At 43.6% G+C, this 1,875-nt stretch overlaps 1 protein-coding gene across 1 annotated transcript; it reads left to right on the plus strand.

Moving 5' to 3' along the window:
- Positions 1 to 218: 218 nt before the first annotated feature.
- Positions 219 to 1,780, plus strand: SARC_14809 (hypothetical protein; the record flags this gene model as incomplete). Its single annotated transcript, XM_014291057.1, has 2 exons — positions 219 to 490; positions 1,671 to 1,780. Coding segments are annotated over 2 exons (382 nt in total), but the record flags the coding sequence as incomplete, so codon positions are not given.
- Positions 1,781 to 1,875: the final 95 nt, after the last annotated feature.

A 1,875-nucleotide genomic window follows, 5' to 3' on the forward strand; every position in this document is an offset into this window, starting at 1 on the left:
ATTGTAGCGACGCCGCGAACAATTCACGCACACACTGTCAATCCGGATGTATCATAGATTACTGAGGGCGCACTACTGCTCGTTGCCTTCGATCCTTATTTTTTTTAACCTCGCATGAAACACCTGATCCCAACATGCACTTCACACTCCCCACGCACTTTCTTTGAACTCACACTCAAACCTCACACACACCACACACACCACACACACACTCCCAGACTTTGATTTCCGAAGATGCGAACACCGCACTGGCCGCTACACCCAACTCCGCCTTGCAAGCCATTGGGATAGAGGCAGTAGGTAGCGATAACAACGAGCCTACGGTCCTGCCGTCCTCTACCCCGGCGCCTTCACCGTCGCCGTCGGCCTCGGGACCTCCACAGGAAGATGACAGCAGCAATACAGCGCTCATTATCGGGGTTGTGGTGAGTGTGGTTGTACTGCTGCTGGTCTGCTGCGTGTGCGCTGGGGGTCTCTGGTGGTATTTGAGGTATGTATGTTGTGTGTATGTAGATAGTGGGCTTGGTGTAGGCGTGGGCACTGGAGTTATCTGACTAGTGTTTGCTGTAGCAGGTAGCCGATCATTGTTAATCTACTGTGCTCGTTCTTTGGCCGCCGGATGGTATGTGAGGTGTGTGTGTTATCAGGGTCTGTTTACAGGGTCTGGCATAATTGTCATGTAAATTATTTTTGTGAAATGTTCCAGTCCATAAATAGAGCCGTGTCTGGTGTTATAGCATTGCTGCTAGTATGATGTGCGTGCAGTATGGTTTTTTTAGAGAACCACAAAACCTAAAACATTGATGTCGATGGCAAATTCATATTTGTGTGTATTTATACAAAGGTTTGATATGATCGTTTTGGACTGATGTGAGTTTTGTTTGCGGAGTCCATTGATTCATTTGTGCGATGGTTGTGTCCATCTACCTTCTAACAGGGTTGAAACGATCGTTGAGCTTTAACGGTGGTGTACAGATCATGATTGTACACATTTAGATGACTGTACCTTTACAAAATCCTACAGTGAAGTCTGTTTAGCTTCAGTGGGAAGTCTTACATGTGTGCTGTGAAATGACAAGGTCTCGTCTTCGTGGCTGTATTCAACACTCCTCTATGGGACCTTTGGTAACGAGATGTGTGCATTTGTACCATATGACCTTGCAAATCCTCACTGCATTCACACACCTGCCCCTATAACTGTTTACCTCAATTGTGGGTACAGTGCGGGAATACAGAGATGTAATCAAGGTAAATGTTTTCGAACACCAAAGCATGTTCCCGTTGGTGGCTGCGATGTTTCATACATCTGTGGGATATGGCCAGACGCGATGTGTTTTTTATCATATGAATATATATTATATACCCTACAATAGGATTAAACTTCTGAAAGCAGGGACGAATCATACACTCCTTCGCCAAGTATTTATGTATATCTATATACAATCATATTTGTACGTTGAATTCATAGTTTATGCACAAGTATATGTATATGTGTATGTGTATGTGCATGTGTATGTATATGTATATGTATATGTTTATGTAGATCCATATTTTTATGTAGATGTATATGTTGTGTATATCATAGGTAGATGAGTATATATATGCATATATGTATGCGTATGCAAGTTTACGGACTAAACTAATCAAATCTGTATGCATGTTCTACACAGAAAGAAAAAGGGAAACAAGACCGATGGGAGCCGTGGCTCAGCACAACAAACCTCTAACCCACGAATGGACCAAATGGGAGGCATAGACAATCGGGGTAGTATGTACGGAGGTACGTTACCGTGATTGTTGTCTAATAATTTACGTTGTATATGTCATCCCAGCTTGTTTGAGTGCGCTCAGCTGGTTCGGATGCCGATCACGTAT

This window comes from Sphaeroforma arctica (genome assembly GCF_001186125.1).
Source record: "Sphaeroforma arctica JP610 unplaced genomic scaffold supercont1.5132, whole genome shotgun sequence".
Lineage (NCBI taxonomy): Eukaryota > Ichthyosporea > Ichthyophonida > Sphaeroforma > Sphaeroforma arctica.